We start from the raw sequence: 16,972 nt of genomic DNA, 5'->3' as shown, positions 1-16,972 counted from the left end.
GAAAGTGTACCAAACAGGAAGACAAGTTCTCCATCCGGTCTGAGGATTTAACTTGGAGTTTGGCTTTCAGGCTTTAAACTGTCTTTGGCTTGGAGGTGGCATTTCACCAGGTACCTGCCCCTATCTGCCTAGGCATTTGGCTGCCTTCTATTGCTATCAGTATACTAGGTGCAGGTTTTTAGTATTAAAAGTTAAAATTATATTGTGACGCTGCTATTATATTGCTCATTTGCAATCGTGCTTTATGCATCTATTTTTCTTAGTAGTTTAGCTGACTTCTAGAGATTGGGGATAGAGCATTTCCATCTCTGTGGGTCTAGACACAGTAAAGTGCTGGTCAATAATTTGAATGAAAGAATGAATAATGACTGCTTATTGTGCACTAAGCACTAGAGGAGATGCAGGGGTAAGTCCATGCATTAAGCATTGCTTCTGGTCCCGTGGCACTTATCACCCAGCTGGGAAAACAGACCTCTTCATAAGTTGCTCTAATCTAGAGTGGTGCTATGCCTACAGCAGGACTATGGGTAGACACAGACGACTGGAAAAGTAATTCTGAGAACACTGTGTAATAGCACACTTTGGCTAACCTGGCAGGAGAAGGCATTGCCAGGGATTTGTAGATGCTTCCATAATTTGTATGTAATTAAGGTATCTGGACTCCTTTCTTTGGTAAAAGGCCTAACCTGAAAAAGGTACACAAGAATCCCCAGGGACCTAGTAACTTTGCTTTGGGTCACACTGGATGCTGAGAAGGCCTTTGTGGGTAGGGATAATTTCATAAAATTTGAATCCCCCACTCTAACCACATTCATCAGCTATGACCTGAGATGCTGGAGAAGGGAGGATAGATAGTCTTATCTTTTTTGGTACTTTTAATTTATCTGCTTATCCTGTATTCCATCTGGCTGGGGCTGTGTTGAGGGGTATGAACAATTAGAATGGAATGGTGAAAAATAAAACTTTTTGGAATAGAGAATTATAATCTTATATTGCTTGTAAGCTTCATTCCCTCTTATGTATCGTAAGTGTTGAAAATTAGTGTGTAGATCTTTAATTTGTGAAGCAAACCTTGTACCGCTGTAGTGCAATGACTACTGACAAAATACTTGGAGTCGCTCTGTCTGCTGGAAGATAGTATTGGTTAGACCAGGAGAAAAAAAACATAATCTGGGACTTGTGTGTCATTGTTATTTAGTAGTTGAAAATGCTTAATGATTAAAATACAAAAGCAAAACTAAACTTTATATTAAATGTTGCACCAACATTTATTCTGATGATGCGTACAATTTGGTGAAACCCAACCCAAATCTCTTCTGAAAATTACATCTTTTCATAGTAAAATCAGTATGCATATACAGAGAAAATAATGGTGTAATGAATATTATGAATATTATGATACAATTCTAGCTATTCCTTAGTAAGTCAAGACATCCTGTTCCCATTTTTCAAGTTTATAGGAGCTGATACTTGCCTTCATGGATCTGAGCAGTGGAGCTAAGCTGGTATTCATTAGGGCCTGTCCAGGAGAAGAAACTGAGAGGGAAAGAACCCATGATTCGGTGTGGTTACCTTACCTGTTAACATATCTGATGAAGGAAGTCTGGTGGAAAATAAGATGGAAGCTGTTGCATGGAAAGAGATATTGGATTATATGTGGATTTTATTCCACTGGGCTATTCCTCGTTCTCATTTCCAAGGCTAATTAAAAATTGAGTGCACTGTTTACTTAGCTCAAAGAGAGTGTATTCCTACAAGAGCAGCTGACTGAGAGGCAGACTTATAAGCTATTTACAAAATATATTTCAATCAAAATCTTAGAAATATAGTTTTTAAAAAATCTTCTCCCAAAAAGATGAAATGTGGGTAGGGATAATTTCATAAAATTTGAATCCCCCACTCTAACCACATTCATCAGCTATGACTTGAGATGCTGGAGAAGGGAGGATAGATGGTCTTATCTTCTTTTTTTCCTAACTGCTTTGATTATATGTTTATATTGGGATCATATTTATCGCATCTTACCCATATATTGACTACATGAGGTCAAAGTGTCAGCAGTTGTAGCTAAACATCAGATTCCTAACCTGAAAGAGGACCTAAGCAGTAATTGAGAAAGATTTCCAGTTTTCTTGCTTTAACCATGGTTTTTCCATATCTTCTTGATAAACTTCTGTCCCCCTTTTTAATTCCCCCAGTGGCAAAAATAGAATGTTTGAAGTCATTGGAGAGACACTGGAGCATGATTTCCCAAGCTGGATGGCGAAGATCTTGAGACAGCTTTCGAACCCTGGGCTGGTCATTGCTGTCATTTTGGTGATGGTGTATGTGCTTTCCCTCCTAAAGAGCCTTTGTGATGTTCTTCCTGGCTGCTTTTACATTTCAGCTTTTTCAGCTCTCTCACTCTCCCTAAGGGTTGTGCTGTAACCTATCCAAATTCAACACTGATTACATGGTGATGAGAGGCTAAAATTCATGAGCCATATTCTGATCCTATTGGATGTAATTCATAGCCATCTGCATCTGTCTTTGCTTCCCCAGGATTATAAGATTTGTTCCCAAGTAACCACAATAATTATCCATAAACAGCTAAAGCAAGGAAAACATAAATGCTAAATGCTAAATTGAATCGGTACGTTGAGCTTCCTTTCCCCCAACAGCCCAGCCTCCACCTCTTGTTCCATAAAGCAGATGGCTGTGAATATACAGAAATAATGAGCCTCTAAGTTAATATTCCCCTTGGGGACTCTATAGACTATATATTAGGGTCAAGGGCTTAAAGGGTCTTAAAAATTTCCCTGTCCTTTTTGTTAGAGGGTCGTCAATAACAGTATGTTCACGATAATAGAATCAGAGGACCAGAGCATCTTAGGAAGTTTCTGTAGTCTATCCCTTCAAAGTCAGAAGTGATTTCCAAAGGCGAACTTGTCAGATGACTTTTGTTTTCATATAACTTTCATTGGCTTCTGACTCTTGGCCACCACAGATAAACTTATATTCTAAGTAAAAGTATAGACTTGCTGTGGAAGAGCCAAAAGCAGCGTCCATCTTTTCCTTTCAGTCCCTGAGTGCCTCCTACATAGAATGCCTGGAGCTGCCACCACTCAGTCAGGGGGTAAATATTAAACAACCCCAGGAACACTTTAAGAACAAAGTTGAGGCAAAGGATTTGGTTCATTTAAATAAAGGTAAAACGAGGAAATCTCAGGGAGAAAACTCCCAGTGGTTTGCAGTAAATGAACAGGGATTCTGACCCAGTTATTGTCGTGATCGCAAGCCACATGAAGTAGTAAGGGCAGGTTTATCTTCTTCAATTTTATAACCTAAGAACTTGATTTACAGAAAGAAAGCGATTTTCTCTAGGCGAGATAGTGAGAGAGTAAAATGGTCACAGAAGGACCTAAAGCAGATCCTTTGACAGTAAATCCAGTGCCCACTTCTTTATACCACGAGGCTTTCTGTGAGGGAGAGCTAATAACCTGTAGGGATAATTAAATAGTAAATCAGATTACCATTATATATTACATAACCTTGATAATGGAGTGCTATTAAGAATCTGATAGTAAATCTCTGGCACAGATGCATTAGAAAATGATCTACTGAATGCAGCATGTTTCACCAGATGGCCTTTGAAGCAATTTTCTTTCTCTACATGTCCATGATACAGTGGCTTCTGAGAGCATGTTAATCAGTATCCTGTGGCCTTTGAGAGTCAAGGCCTTTTAGTGGTATGAGTGAGGTGTTGTTTAAAACACACGCACACAGACACACACACACACAATGTAAATGTCAGATTTTGTTACCATATTCTTAATTTATTAAGAGACATGTTTATTTTTAAGTGAAGGAGTGGCATTGTTCAAATGCCTTAATCCAAAGATCTAGCAATCGGTCCTAAGAGTGTTTAAAAGGAATTAACACTGCCTTTGTTTCAGGTACTATTTACACACTGACTCGTTTAATTCCCGTAACAGCCTTGAGAAGTTGGCTTCATTAATCATACTATCAATAACACATTGAAGTTCTGCCCCGAGTCAAGTGACTAATAAGGGGAATTTAAACTCATGTCTTCTCCTTCACACTAATTTCCTACACTCACTTGCAGCATCAAACAGGGATCAGAATCTGGGAATTTCAGATGGGCTGAAAGCCACTTGTCTGAGATGGTATAGACCCAGGGTCAGCACACTTTTCCTAATTACAGGGCCAGAGGCAAATTAGGCCAAGAGAAAAAAATTGAGGATATTGATTAAGTAATTACTCATATAACCATTAAAAAAACCGGAAAAAACATTCTTAATTCATGGGCCATACAAAGCAGTCTGGCAGTCATCTTCCGCCTGAAGGACCTAGTTTGCTTTGATCTGGACAGCCTGGAGGAAAGCTGGCCCTATGCATGTGTCAAATAGATACACTGAAAGGTTGATTGTGGCTCTGACGTTCTGATTTAAAACCCAGATTTTAACTTATTACTGATTAGATTTTTTCAAATCCTGAGATCTCCTCTTCTACTTTATGAGGCCCATACAATTGGTTTAGCTTTTTATTAGAGAACTGTACTAGTATTTTGAATTTCTCCCAATGGATTTTATTAAATCAACCTGGATGGCTTTTGGGTATCTAAGCAGAGTTCAGGTTAGTTCTCTGCAGGCAGTTTCATTCCTTTGGAGACTAGAAAAAGATTTGTGAGGAATACTTATTTAATGTGCATTACAAGGCAGAAAATCATGGTGAATAAATAGAGAATTCCAGAACTTGAAAGGACTTGAGAAATCTTTGAGTTCATCCTCTGAATCCAGGAACTTTTCTAAGAAAATCCTTATAATACACCACACACACACACACACATTTATTGAGTACCTATTTCATGCCAGATATTGCCCTGCATGCATTTATGTACGTAATTTTAGTTAAACTCCCATCACTCATGTAAGAGATAAACAAACTCAGCCAAACCATGTCAATAATTGTGTTGCTAGCACCAGATGGCTCATAAAGAATATTGTCTTTCATTTTGGGGAGTAGAGGAAATGTGTTCAATATCCAGTTATTTGCAGCAAAGAGTGATATAAGTTACCTTTTTTACTGCATTTTTTCTTTGTTTGTTTGTTCGTTTTGCCTTAAGTGAAGATAAGCATATTTATTTTTAACAGAATTGTCTGGCTAGAATTTGCCCTTTCTAGAATGTAAATGTCATTTAAAATCCAAGAATATTCCTTTATACAACATTTTCTTTTTGAGGGAGAAAGAAATGCAAACAATACATTCTACCGAAAAAAATTCCATGTTCATTATCTATGCCTATGAGGATTATATTCTTAGCTGCAAAGGCCAAAGGACGAAATTTAAGGCAGAAAGTCGTTTTCCTTTTTGTTCGACATATTCCCTAAGCTGCAGTAGTTTTCCATTCTCTGGGATGTCATTGCCATCCATTTAAAATGCTGCTTTCAATTACGATTTAAACTGATGTTAATACATTTCCAGGAAAAAGCTAATATTAGGCAGTGTGAAATAGCAGACAGAGCAGGCTGTGGATCAGGAGCCTTGGGCCCCAACTTGCCAACTTCACCCCAGCTTCATCCCTATGTCATCCTGAGTGTATCTTTTTACCTCTCTGAACCTCAGCTTTTATCTGTAAGACAAGAGATTTAGAGTAGAAAATAGCTTAATGTTCATTCCCATGCTGATATTTCATAATTTACTTAATGTAAATTTAAGAAGTATCTTGGGGAATTGAAATATACCCTAAATTGTATTTTTTTCTTTTTAATTTAGTTTGGCCATCTATTATCTCAATGCTACTGCCAAGGGCCAGAAGGCAGCAAATCTGGATCTAAAAAAGAAGATGAAAATGGTAAGATACAATTTATTTCATAGAAATACTATCTTTATTAATGTCAAGTAGTGGAAAACACTGAGAAATCTAATTTTTTTTCCCTTATATTTTATTGTGTAGCAAGCTTTGGAGAACAAAATGCGAAACAAGAAAATGGCGGCTGCACGAGCAGGTTGGAGATATGTTTACGTTTGTAATTTTTCTTTTTCTTTTTCTTTTTTTTTTTTGGCTTTTTCTCCATTGGATGGTGAGTGGCATTATTGCCATGAGCAAGTCATTCCACAATCCGTACCTTCCACCTTTTTAGCCCTTCTCAGGCATCACATTCAGGGAATTTGGTTGCTTTCTGTTGGGAGGGAAAAAAGAGAAATGAAAATGTGGGTGTGTAAACTTGGCAGTAGTGATTTTTAAAAGTGACCTTAAAAATGCGCAGAAAATGAAGAAATCCCCCATATAGTCATATATAAACAGCAGACACAAATGCAGATGCTCTCCTGCCCATGTTGACTATTTTCATACATGGAAGGATATGGCGAGAAGATTCCTCTGGGCTTTCCACCACTGATTGCTAGAAGCCCTTTCTAATCCATTAAACTTTCTTTTTTGAAAAACCTCTTTAATTTTTAAAATACTAGAGTAAAGCCAACTTCTAGTTGCCAAAATTAATAATATGCTTTGAGTTCCCCATGGAAAGGTGATACCTAAGAACCTTAGTGAAAACCTTTTCCAACTTTTTCCTCACTTCTGACTTTAAAACTCTTTATATTAGTAGGACTGTGTCCCCACTGTAAGTAATAAAACACTCAAATTGGTTTAATTAAGAAATAGCAATTTATTTGACCATACAAATATAGGGAAATGGTAATTTTTTTTTTTTTTTTTTTGAGACCTCATCTGGCTCTGTGGCCCAGGCTTGAGGGCAGTGGTATGTTCTCAGCTCACTGCAGCTCCAACTTCCCAGGCTGAAGTGATCCTTCCTCCTCAGCCTCCTGAGTAGTGGGGACTACAGGTGCACACCACCATGGCTGGCTAATTTTTCATTTTTTTGTAGAAGTGAGGTCTTGCTAAGTTACCCAGGCTGCTCTCAAACTCTTGGGCTCAAGTGATCTTCTCTTTTTGGCCTCCCAAAGTGTTAGGATTACAGGCATGAGCCACTGTGGCCAGCCTTCAGTATTGCGGGATCTGGCCAGCAGCCTGCAATGCAGCAGGGCTCTCTCTTTGTTCCCAGACAGATCGGCAGGTCGAGAAATAATAGACACACACAAGATAGTGAAAGCTGGGTCCAGGGGGTCACCACCTTCTGGTCCCACAGTGCCAACAATGCACTGGATATACCAGCATTTATTATTAAGTTTAGTGAGGGTGGGGGTAGGTTAGTGAGGGATTTAGGTTCATTTGATTATGAGGTGAGATGGTCACATGGGGATGAATTAATTCTTTAACATAACATGTGTATGCGGAAGTACAGTATACAGAGGTAAGAATTTACAATATAGTGTGTGCATCAGTAATTTCTAACAGAGCCTTAAAACAGAAACACAGTCTTTCCATAACCTATGATTAGCAAGATATTAATCAGCAGTAACAGTTGCAGCAAAAGCTGGTTACAAACAATCCATAGAAACAGGATGTGAAGCTAGACAATTGGTTAGACCAGAAATTATCAGAAGGGAGTATACCTTAACCCTAAAGAGGCCTAGAAGAGCCGTGGCAAGATGAGGGCATTCATAGCCCTATCTTATCCATATCGACAAGTGCCCCCCGGGCATGTGTCCATTTATAGGCTCTCCACAAGGGTCACATTCCATTCCCAGAGCTATGAACATCTGCTTTTCTGGGATAGGAATCTTGGTGATGTGAAACCTCCCTGACTGCACGTCCATCCATAGGCTCTCTGCAACGGGAAACACATTACATTCTGTTGGCTCATATTGGCAGTCCAACCTGGCATTGTCTTTACACAATCCTGCATGCAATTTTGTATTTACAATAATCAGGAGCGTTTCATCTTTTATTCCGTAGCAATAGTTTCAAGGGGTCTCCCTACATCTCCCCCTTTTCTCTGATTTAAATGAACCATAGCAATCATAGCTTGGTGCTGATTATGATTGGATTGAAGAATATTTTTTCCAATTTTACACATGAACAATAAGCCGATAGCACAAATTATACACAGAACAAAATTAATGATAGTAGATCCTCCCAAAGTTACCCATTGAATGGGGTTGAGATTAGATAACCCCTTAGAGATACCGTCTAAAACTTCAGCACCGGGTAAAGCAGTTAAGTGTGCTTGAGAGGCCTCAAAAATCTGTTCTTTTAGCTTGCTCATGTTTAAACTTAGATTATATTCACTTCCTTGTAAATGGTGTTTTACTGATTCCCCATTGTGAACAGACTCATTATATTGAAACAGAATTATACAAAAATCTGAAGTATTCCAATCATATTGCATTTGTAATCTATATTCTAAACTCATAATTCTATCTCCCATCCATGTAACAGTATGTCTTAGATCATTAATTTGATTGACCAATTTTTGATCAATACTTGACTGAGAATTCCACATCTTGAGTAGAATTGTTTTTTGCCATTTATCCACAAAATGAGCAGTTTGAATAGACTGATGTAACTACATTATAGTTAATAATTTTAATAGATATAAACTATATATTAACTACAATGTAGTTACATCAACGTAACTGCAGCAGTAGCAGCAGTCACAGTAATAGCAATCAAGCCCATTGTTACTGCAATTAATGTAAAAATAAATCATTTACTCCTTTTAAGAATTTTCTGTAGAATGTAATTTATAACTTGGATAGAAGGGGAAGATTCCCAAGGCTTATGTAAGGCTATGGGGAGCCAAATACATTCTCTGGCTCTGACATAGTAATATCTACTATGATGTTGATTAAAGGATGAGTCAATACAAGTGTACAAGTAACAATTAACACAGGTGATTATGTTGGTTTTTGAACTAATATGCATCTTTCCTACTAATAACATGTATGGTGGTTTAACACAACTTTTAAGTGGTATAGTTTTGTTGGATTCCGTATAGATAGTATATATATTTTGGAATGATATTTTTTTTTGTGAATGTGGGGTGGGGGGAATAGGTTGTATGAGAGGTGGTGGGGGTACATTAACAATAGGGGGGTATGAGTCCTCATAATCTTTACTATCCCATCTTTGAATTGACCTTTTGATGATTGCCGTAGTGATATTTTTGGCTGTGTGGAAATAGTAGTGTAAATCAATCTGTTGTCTTAGTTTTTGAGGTGACAAGGTGGATTTACTTATAACACTTTCTCCAGCCCAAACTCTCGTACCAGTCATAGCTATGGTTAACCTCCATAATTCTGAATGTTTAGGTCCTAAGTGGGGAACAACGAGCCTTGGATTTGGAGGGGCAATCCCTGCCCTTTCCACTTAAAAGGAAAAAAGGAGTTAAATCTCCCATATAATAGGGGAGGGTTGTCACTACTTTTTTGATAAGTAATATCATAGAGAAAATGTTGACAATCTCTGTGACCCTGAGAGCAATCATTAGTAATATGACCTTTAGGATCCCAATCAACAATGGTGTAGAGAGAAGAATTAGATAACACAGTTCCTTCTGAACTAACACAATCCTTCCGTATTAATTTGTCAGCATTTGAAGACAAGTTGAGAGCTCACACAGGTCCTAAAGGCTTATATTGGGATGTGTGAATATAATTAGTGATTCCTGTTTTGATCTGCCTTAGAGGTTTTAATGAGAGCCCTGATTCCAAGTGTCCTAAAGGAGGGACAGAGTGACCACATGGTAGTGTGACCACCCAAGTATGAATATCTAATGAGAGACATCCATTAGTGGGTCCCAGGCATAAAGTTGTATACCTAAAACCTAAAGTGATATTGAAAGGGGTTCCTTCTTCTGAAGATTGGGCAGGACAATGATCATCTACAGAACCAGGCATCCAAATACTATTTTTTTAAGTTGATTTTTACATATTTATCTCCAAATTACCTGATTTTGTTGTAATTTCTTGACTTTTTAGTTTTATCTATTAAAATTATTAACTACAATGGATATAATAATTTTAATAGATAATACTTAAACTTTTTTTATACTCTTGCCCCAGTCTCTCTATGCATTCTACCTATGTAGTTATATTATTATTTTCGTTAGGCCAGTATACATGATTATAGTCACACAGTCTTCACAGTTGAGCCAAGTAGTAAACTATGATACTTGTGCATACTTTAAACTTTTCTCAGGATTCATAAGTCATCATTTCTCTTTTTAAACATTTTCTTTTTATATATGTATTTGTCAGTGATTCATTTAATTTCCAAATCTCTGCTATTTATTGAATTATACTCTCAATATATTCAGACATATTGGGTTATCTATCAATTTCATTTGCTTGGAGAAATCTTTCCCAGAATCTTCTGAACTTCTTCAGTTTCAACTGGTGTGTGTCTGGGATATAGCTATTATCCTTTCATTTTTCTTCACTGTCATTCAGCAGGATGAATGTCACTCAGAAGGATGAATGTCACTTTATCCTGTTTTGGATATCGTGTTTTCCATTTTCTCCAACTTCCTCTCTTTTGATTTGCTCACACGTAAGAAAGGGTATGTGAGAGGCAAATTTTCTGAGACCATGCATATCTGAAATTGCTCTTACTCTCCCTTTTGACTGATAGTGTGGATGTCAAAAATACTCATCTAATTGTATTAGAAAAAATATCCCTTCAAAATAATATTTTTTCAGAGGTTTCCCATTGCCTTTTAGATTCCACACTTGCTCTTGAGAAGTTTAAAGTCTTTGTGATTCTTAGTCTTTCTTGAACAGCTTGTATTTTTGATTATCTGTTTGGTTTTCCAATCTGAAAAGTTCTAGGGTCTCCTTATCTGCATGTTCAGAATTTCGTGATGGTGTGTCTTGCATGGATCTATTTTTATTCCTTGTGTACTCATCAATGGATTATTTTGCTCTTTGGTTGAAGGGAATTTTTTTTTTTTTTTTTTTTTTTTTGAGACGGAGTCTCGCTCTGTCTCCCGGGTTGGAGTGCAGTGGCCGGATCTCAGCTCACTGCAAGCTCCGCCTCCCGGGTTTACGCCATTCTCCTGCCTCAGCCTCCCGAGTAGCTGGGATTACAGGCGCCCGCCACCTCGCCCGGCTAGTTTTTTGTAATTTTTTTTATTGTAGAGACGGGGTTTCACTGTGTTAGCCAGGATGGTCTCCATCTCCTGACCTCGTGATCTGCCCGTCTCGGCCTCCCAAAGTGCTGGGATTACAGGCTTGAGCCACCGCGCCCAGCCGGGAATTTTCTTGAATTGTTTACCAATTCTTTCCATCCATTTTCTGTTTGGTTTTTTTTTTTTGCATGTGGAATTTCTAATTTATTTTTCATCCTTAAATTCCCTTTGTCTCTTTGCCTTATCCATGAACATTTCCTTATCTTTAAATTTTAACATTTCTCTTGGCCTTTTCACTTTTGTTATCATAATTTTAGTTTCCGCAAGCTATTTTGTTCTTTAATCCTTCTTTTTTAAACAGCATGCTGTTCTTATTTAATGACTGTAATGGCTTGTTTTGTCTTTATGAGAATATTAATAACTCTTCTTGATGTTTCTTTGCCTTTGATAGTCTGTTTTCTCTAAGCTGTTTGGTCCTTTCTTTTTCCCCTGCTTGGTGATCCCCTGCTTTGTGACCCTCAGCTCATATTTCAGGGTAGGATGCAAAGGTGGGTTTTGAAGCTCTAAGCACATGGATGGAGCTTGTGGGCAGATCCTCATTGGAGGACTCTGCCTGGGCTGCTGCTGAACCCCAATGTCAGTATTTTTAGGCTTTTTCTCTTAGGCTGATTAGATTCCTCAGAAAAATTACTTCCGAACTCCTGCCCAGAGAGTAAAGATTTGCTTGGCAAACCTGTGGCACCTGAGTGGGAAAGACGACACCGGTGGGGCTCAGCTTTCAGCCTACAAATGCTCACTTTGCCCTCTATTTTCACTGCAGCACTCCTTCTGGTCTTCTAGCCCGGAAGCATCTCTGTTTTACTCTTTTTAGAAAAAATTGTTCCTGTCTTCTGCCAGATTAAAGGCGGTGGGGAGTGGGGAGCAGTGATTCATTTGTACCAACTGAAGCCCATCTCAGGCTCTAACTGCTGCTGCTTCATTTTTTAATAACCCCCACCCCTTCACCCCACCAAGCTTGACTGCTTCTTAAATAGACAGCTAAAAAGTCCTCTTTGTATTGGTTCCTTACTTCCAGAGGTACCTGTTGCTACAAATTACTGAACATTTTGGAGATTTTATGTGTAAATTATGTTGCTTACTGTCTTTTTCCTCCCCTGGCTTAGCTTTTCAGTTTGTTAGAATTGATAAGTCATTATCATTAATCTGTCTGCTTTCCAGCTTCTAAAATTTCATCATTGTTGTCTCTTCCCCTATTCTCCCCCTCCTTGTAGGTTTAAGCAACCTTCTCCATCCTCCTCCCTAACCCCCCAAAAATTTCTTGACCGTCTTGTTTGTGAAAGAGTGAAAGTTCAATTCAATGTATTTACCTCCGCAGTTTAGGCAAACCTTTGTATTTCCTACACTGGGAGAGCAATGGTTTTATCTCCATCTTCGCTCTGTTCATCCCACAGTGCTTACCTGGGGTATTAAATAGAGTCTGGGATGGAGTCTACCTTAGTGAGAATTGATTAGAATTGTCTAGTCTTTGCAGAAGATGAGGTGGTTGAAGCACATACATCCCATATACCAGCAATGCTTTTGTATAATTTAATATCATCAAATTAGTGCTTAAGAATGGAAAATTCTGACTTATAAGATCTAAATTCTAATTAAAGCTTATTGTTATCTTTATTATTTTAAATGATAATATAATGCTATAGCATACTATTCATCTGATATTTTTCCATAGTGTGTATGGCCACCCAGTAAACATCTACTGAATATCTACTGAAAAATGAGGAACTCTTTTATTGGAAAAATATAAAAGGAATGCATTTATCTATTCATCACATAAGCAATAATGTATAAATGTTACCAAAAAAAGTAGTACATTCATTCTCCCTTGTTTAGAATTTGTGAAGCCTTTGCAAACTAAGAAACATGGAAAAATTTTGAACATTAAAATGCTAAATATTATGGGAAAATGAACACATTTGGACAATACAGATTTCTGGCCACCTTGTTCAGAACCATTAAGCACACTGAAAACTACATTTTTATTTGCCTTCTCTTCATCTTCTCTCTCTCTCTCTCCCTGTTTTTCTTTTTTGTGAACAGCTGCAGCTGCTGGTGGCCAGTAATAAGTATCCTGAGAGTCCAGAAAATGTACACTTTGCCTTGCTGTTTAAAAGTAATGCAATATGTGAAGGCCCAGAGAACAAGCACTGTGGAGCTGCTATTTTCCCATTCTACCCCTGATGAATTTTCAAGGTCATGCTGGCCAATCAAGGCATCATCAATCCTACCTGAGCAACAAGAATCTTCACCTTATTCCAAGTCAGGAACTGTTTCTGCACAGCCACTCTCTCCCCTGCTTCATTTCGTGACCCTGCTTCATTTCGTGACTTTTTTTTTTTTTTTTTTTAATTGTGTTTAGAAGTGGGTGTAATCCAGCAATACAGTTTACTGGCTTAGTTGGTGGGTTAAGTAAAAAAATTTGCTCATATGAACTTTCATTTTATATATTTCTTTTGCCTTAGTTTCCTTAAACTGACAGCAGAAATATTTCACCCTTTTCCCTGTAAGTTCAGAAGTACCTGCAAAAAGTACTCATTGTAATCATTCATTGACTCACTTTTTGAAACCAATACCTTATTTTCTCTTTTATTCTACCTGTCTCCCCAACCATGCCCCCCACAAATATATATCTAAAACCTTTGTATTTGGTGCTGGATTCAGTATGAAAAGAAATCGGCTTTTTAGAAGAAAAAAAAATCCTATGTGAATTGGGACCTGAATAGCACTGAGTTGAAGATCTCTTATTTTGAGAAGGTACGTGAGTCTTATACAACCTAGCTTTTTATGAATTAAAATTTAAAAAAAGGAAAGACATCATAAATGATTGTTGTTCTCTCACAGTCTGCTCATTTGTCTTCCAATGATCATGTTATCAGAGGCAAATCCATACAGGTCTGCGTCAAACTCCATACGATTCTTGCCTCCTTGGAGGGAAGAATTCAGCTGAGGGGCAGAAGTAGGTTTAAGGCAGAGGGAGAGACTGAGGCAAGTTTTAGAGCAGGAGTGAAGGTTTATTAAAAGGTTTTAGAGCAGGAACAAAAGGAAATAAAGTATACTTGGAAGAGGGCCAAGAGGGCAACTTGAGAGTTCCAAGTGCCCTGTTCAGCCTTTGACTTGGGGTTTTACATGTTGGCATGATTCTGGGGTTTGCATCTCTACCCCCTTGATTTTTCAGGGGGCTGGGCTGTCTATGTGAACGGTGGCCTGCCAGCAGTTGGAATGAGCTATGTGTACAATGTGTTACTGAAGTTGTGTGCATGCTCACTTGTGACGTTTTCCCTTACCATTCCAGTGTTCCTAGAGGAAAGTCATATACCAGTTAAACTCTGCCATTTTGCTTAGTGGGCATGCTTGAGCCCACTTGCCCAACTTCTAAGATCTCCAGCTCAGGTGTTTTCTATCTATTGGGGGACTGTCTTTCACTGGCACTGGTTGCCACCAATTATTATTTTAGAGAGAGAGTTTAACAACCACCTGACCATCACCTAATGGTCACCTGACATTCCTGTGGGACGAGTGGCGGGGGGAGGGGGACCCTCTCTTGGCCTGCTTATGTTTTTATGTTTGCCTAACTACCTACTCTAACAATCATATCCTGTAAGCTTAAATTCTAATATTCTATAATTTTTTTCTTTGCTTTTTTGCTAAGGTTAGGAAAACATACTTCTATTGGAGGCCTTAATTTATAGATATGTTTTAACATTATTATGGATTTACAGTTTGAATTGACTTTAAGTAGTAACACTCAATGCCCTCACTAGCCTTGCTGTGTGACTTTAATTGCATGTCCCAACTCAGTGTGCCTTTCCAAAGCTAAGCCAATTTGCCTGCCATTCCCTGCAGTTGACTTGCTGATTTTTATTATCCTGTCTCTGAGTCTCTCCTTCTTTTCGATCATCAAAAGGTTGCCATAGAATAACTGCACTGTTTCCCTGCCAATTCTGAACTGTATTCCTCTGGTTATCCTTTTCAGATTAACTTTCATTCTCAATCTTATCACTCCCTTTTTAGGATTCCTTGGGCTCTTATGTCTTTAATTCAGAGTCTATTATTTATATTGATTTTCATGTGATTTATAATGGTTCCTTATTATTTTTTGAATGCATGGATTATCTTTCTTGTCCTGATTGTAAATTCTCTGTGAGTAGGGGTTATATCTTCTGACTCTTTTGTATGCCTAGTATAGTGCTGTGCACAAGTAGGCACTGAATAAATGCTTGTTAATTAAATTGAATCAATTTAACTTACAGCAATTGTGTTATGAGACAAAATCTTCTGTTATCTGCATGAAAAATGTTACTATGTTGTAAGAAATGGATTATCTGTTGATAGGCTGAGTTTATTATTTAATTAGGTTATAATGCAGATGAGTAAATAAAGCTAGTGTTTATCTCTACTGGGATCATTTCTGCATTGTGTAATAGTCAGATTAGCAAATTGATTTATTGTTTTGTCACATTTACAATGTGGATTACACTTCCTTCTCTTGATCTGCATCATAAGGATGGTGACAGATGACAAACTGTTCCCTAAAGACATTCATCTCCTAAAGGCAATGTACTTTTAGAACGAATGTTCACATTATAGACATTCAGACATGATATGCCGAGTTTCAATATTTCCATCAATTAAAAAAATGTTGGATTTTTATAGCACCGAAATACTCATCTGATTTAGTTAAGCAGCTTTAGAAAATTTAATCCTTTCAGTCTCCAGAGAATTGTTGAAAATATTTTCATATTACTATATGGGCAAGAATCTGAAACAGTGAAGACCACTTCCAAAGCCAAAGCCGTTTTATGGCTATTCAGAGAATAGCCTTCCACTAGGATGATCTGATAGCTATTATTTATTTTTGTATCTTCATTTGCATATCTAATAATCAAAGCTATTGGAGAAATTTAGAAGGCAAAGAAACAAACAAAAATCTAGACTTCACCTTCTATTCTTTCTGAGAAAAATAAAAAAGCTCTGAGAAATATATGCAAAAACTAGATTTGTTTATCTAAAGAACTTTGCTCTTCACTTGAAAAACTAAGAAGCTGCATTTCAACACATTCTTTGAATTATTTATTTAGGCATCTCAGAGGAACACATAGTTTAAGCTTTATCAAGGGATTTATATTAACAAAACTTTGACCTAAGCTGTGTGTGCCTGTCTTGATGGATCTCTACAAGTATGAGAGCCAGAAATATAACCAAAAGAATAAGTAAGCAGGGTTTCAAAAACAAGAGACTCAAGAATGAGACTGGCATGTGTTCTGAGCTCTCAACGCACATATGCCCGTGCATTCTTGGAGGAGATTTTCAGACCTAACCTTGATGTTAAAAAAAAAAACAAACAAACAAAAAAAAAACACATAAAACTGTAGTCCTAGCCTTTATTCCCATATAACTCCTGTAAGAAGGAAATGCCATTACTGCTGGCATCAGGAGTTCTCAAGCCCCTTCATGTGATATCTTTTTCTCGAAGTTCTTTTGTAACAGATCACTTTGGCTATTTGGCCTCCAATGGTCCAGCTGCCTTTTCCAGGACTGATTTTGATGACTCAGAAGTTACGAATAATGAAAAAATGTGTACGTAAAATACTTGTGCTCTTCTGACAAGTTAGATATTGTATTACACACATTTTCTTACCACAAAGAAGTTTCCATACAAATCCTATGGGTATTTAAAAATTTATAAAAAGGTATATATTAATGACAGCACATTTGGAAAATGTTAATAAAATAAAAATGTAGAAGTCCCACAATTCCACCACGTTTTTTTTTCAGATTCACAATTATATATGCACAGACTCAATAAAAAAGTATAGATCATAAGATATATCTAGTTTTATCCCACTTTTTAATTAAACATTTTCCTATGTCACAAAAATTACTTT

General features: G+C 37.4%; 1 protein-coding gene across 1 annotated transcript in view; it reads left to right on the top strand.

Moving 5' to 3' along the window:
* The window catches only part of TMC1 (transmembrane channel like 1), a 180,364-nt gene extending 167,214 nt beyond the window's left edge, over window positions 1-13,150 (top strand). Inside the window, exons 18-21 of the mRNA XM_010375850.2 lie at window positions 2,199-2,324; window positions 5,776-5,854; window positions 5,957-6,008; window positions 13,128-13,150. Of these exons, the coding sequence (XP_010374152.1) occupies window positions 2,199-2,324; window positions 5,776-5,854; window positions 5,957-6,008; window positions 13,128-13,150 (280 nt within the window). The remainder of the gene's footprint in view (window positions 1-2,198; window positions 2,325-5,775; window positions 5,855-5,956; window positions 6,009-13,127) is intronic.
* The last annotated feature ends 3,822 nt before the right edge of the window (window positions 13,151-16,972 follow it).

This window comes from Rhinopithecus roxellana, chromosome 16 (assembly GCF_007565055.1).
Source record: "Rhinopithecus roxellana isolate Shanxi Qingling chromosome 16, ASM756505v1, whole genome shotgun sequence".
NCBI lineage: Eukaryota > Metazoa > Chordata > Mammalia > Primates > Cercopithecidae > Rhinopithecus > Rhinopithecus roxellana.
The sequence above is the reverse complement of the archived record's forward strand: the minus strand, read 5'-3'. Positions and strand labels throughout refer to the sequence as shown.